A 1894-nucleotide genomic window follows, 5' to 3' on the forward strand; every position below is an offset into this window, starting at 1 on the left:
ACACGACCCAAACACAAGTTTAACTGAAACAAACGTTTCATAAGACAGCACTTGCTGTGATGCTTTCTGATATTTTCAATGATATTGTGTTCCTTTTCTTCAAAAAAAAAAAATGCTGGTTGGAACTTGCTATGACTCCCACCCCACAGATCAGGGCACAGAGACATACTACGCAGTGGGAGTGATCACAATCAACTGCTCTTTCGAGTGCTTTTAGTGGATTGACCACTTTTATCCTCCACAGCGACCCCACAAGGCAGCTGCTATCATCAGTGACCCCAAGGTAGTGGTGAAGGGAAGCAGACAAGGCAGAGAGACCTGCCCAGGTTCCCACAGCCACTAGTGGTGGAGCCGGCCCCTGAAGCCCCAGGCTCGGGGCTTTTGTCCAGGCCCTGGAGGGTGCCCCAGAGGAAAGAGCCCCTCACACTGGAATCCCATGACATGGACCCGCACTTGGTGACCCCCTGGCCAGCTAGGCTGCCCCTGTGTCCCCTCTTCCCTGGCGCTGCGAGGGAGACCCACCTCAGGTGGGGGCAGTCCGAGCAGCCGGGCCGCTGAGAAGTCCAGGTTGCTGATGGTGGTCACGGTGACCGTGTGGTTGAGGTGGTCGTACTGCACCGGCTCTGTCTTTGCTGTCACCAGCCGATCCAGTTCGTCTGCCTCCTCTGCGCAAGTGGGCACAGAGCCAGGCCTCAGTCCCTGGGCACAAGTAAGCAGGCTCCAGCCACTGCCCCCTGCCCCCAGCCCTGGAGTGCAGTGGCCCCCCTGCTCTATCGGAGGGCATCCAGGAAGCCCCCAGCTCCAGAGCCTGGCCTGCAAATGCTGTAAATGACCCCCAACTCTTCCCTTCATGCTCCAGGGAGACCTCAGACCCCCTGGTCCCCCCCAGGACAAAGCTGGAGCCACACCAGGAGCTGCTGCTTCCCCTACCCCTCCACCCCCAGTCCCTCCAGGCCTCAGAAGCTGGCCTTTCTGCTGATGATCGGTTTACCAAGAGGTTTGGATCTCCTCCTGGTCTCTGATCCACTGACATTTAGAGACAGCTGAGGACTACCCCTGGCTGCCAGGTCACCAAGACCCCTAAAGCAAGGGACGTCAGCTTCTGTGCAGCCCTCACACCCCTCCCCTCCCACCCACCAAGGCATAAATAAACTCAGCCTGTTGGCTATTCTCCAGGACAGGCCAAGGATGGGATTACCCAGCGCCTCCTCTCTCTCTGCCAGCATCTTCAAGTATTCCTGGTGGCGCTGAAACCAAAGGAAAGGGAACATGGTGAGTATGGCCTTTCAGTCCAACCTCAAGCAGAGGCGCTGCTCACCTCCAGGGTGAGTAAGACCATGGCTTGAAGAGAAAGGCCAGGAGATCTCACCCTAAACCTTCCCCAGACCTGGGCCCATGGTGTCTCTATCTGTATAAACTGCTCCCCAAGCCTGCCCACACCTCCCCTCATCCCTGCAGGTGCCCCTTTTCGGGCCATCGAGGCTGCAAGTCCCCTGGGAGTCAGGGACACTCTCCCGCCCTCTCCCTCTGCACCTCCTCCCGGAGCTTCTTCTGCTCCTCCTTGAGCCGCTTCTTGATCTCCTCAATGGCTGCCTTCTTCCGCTCCACCTTCCGCTTGTGGAAGCCTGTCAGGTACTCCCTACAGCAGAGAGGCAAGAAAGAAAGTCAGGATACAAGGAAAGAAGAGCTTGCTCCAGAAAAAGAAAACAAAAACAAAAAACCTAATACTGCACTCACCACATGCCAAGCACCATTCCAAAAATGTACGTTAACTCATGTAATCCTCACAGCAACCTGCGTAGTAGGTACCCATCCCCATTTTACAGATGGGAGACACTGAGGCACAGAAAGGCAAGGTTACTTGCCCAAGGTCACAGACAGTGTAAGGTTAGGG

The 1894-nt window shown here is 56.1% G+C and overlaps 1 protein-coding gene across 1 annotated transcript in view; it reads right to left on the minus strand.

The window, feature by feature from the left end:
* NOL12 (nucleolar protein 12) overlaps nucleotides 1-1894 on the minus strand; it is a 4590-nt gene that overhangs the window by 1290 nt on the left and 1406 nt on the right. The window contains exons 2-4 of the mRNA XM_007454048.1: nucleotides 1534-1639; nucleotides 1199-1247; nucleotides 523-665 (exon numbers count right to left, since the gene is read on the minus strand). Coding sequence (XP_007454110.1) covers nucleotides 523-665; nucleotides 1199-1247; nucleotides 1534-1639 — 298 coding nt within the window. The remainder of the gene's footprint in view (nucleotides 1-522; nucleotides 666-1198; nucleotides 1248-1533; nucleotides 1640-1894) is intronic.

Source organism: Lipotes vexillifer, unplaced genomic scaffold (assembly GCF_000442215.2).
Source record: "Lipotes vexillifer unplaced genomic scaffold, Lipotes_vexillifer_v1.1 scaffold382, whole genome shotgun sequence".
Classification (NCBI taxonomy): Eukaryota; Metazoa; Chordata; class Mammalia; order Artiodactyla; family Lipotidae; genus Lipotes; species Lipotes vexillifer.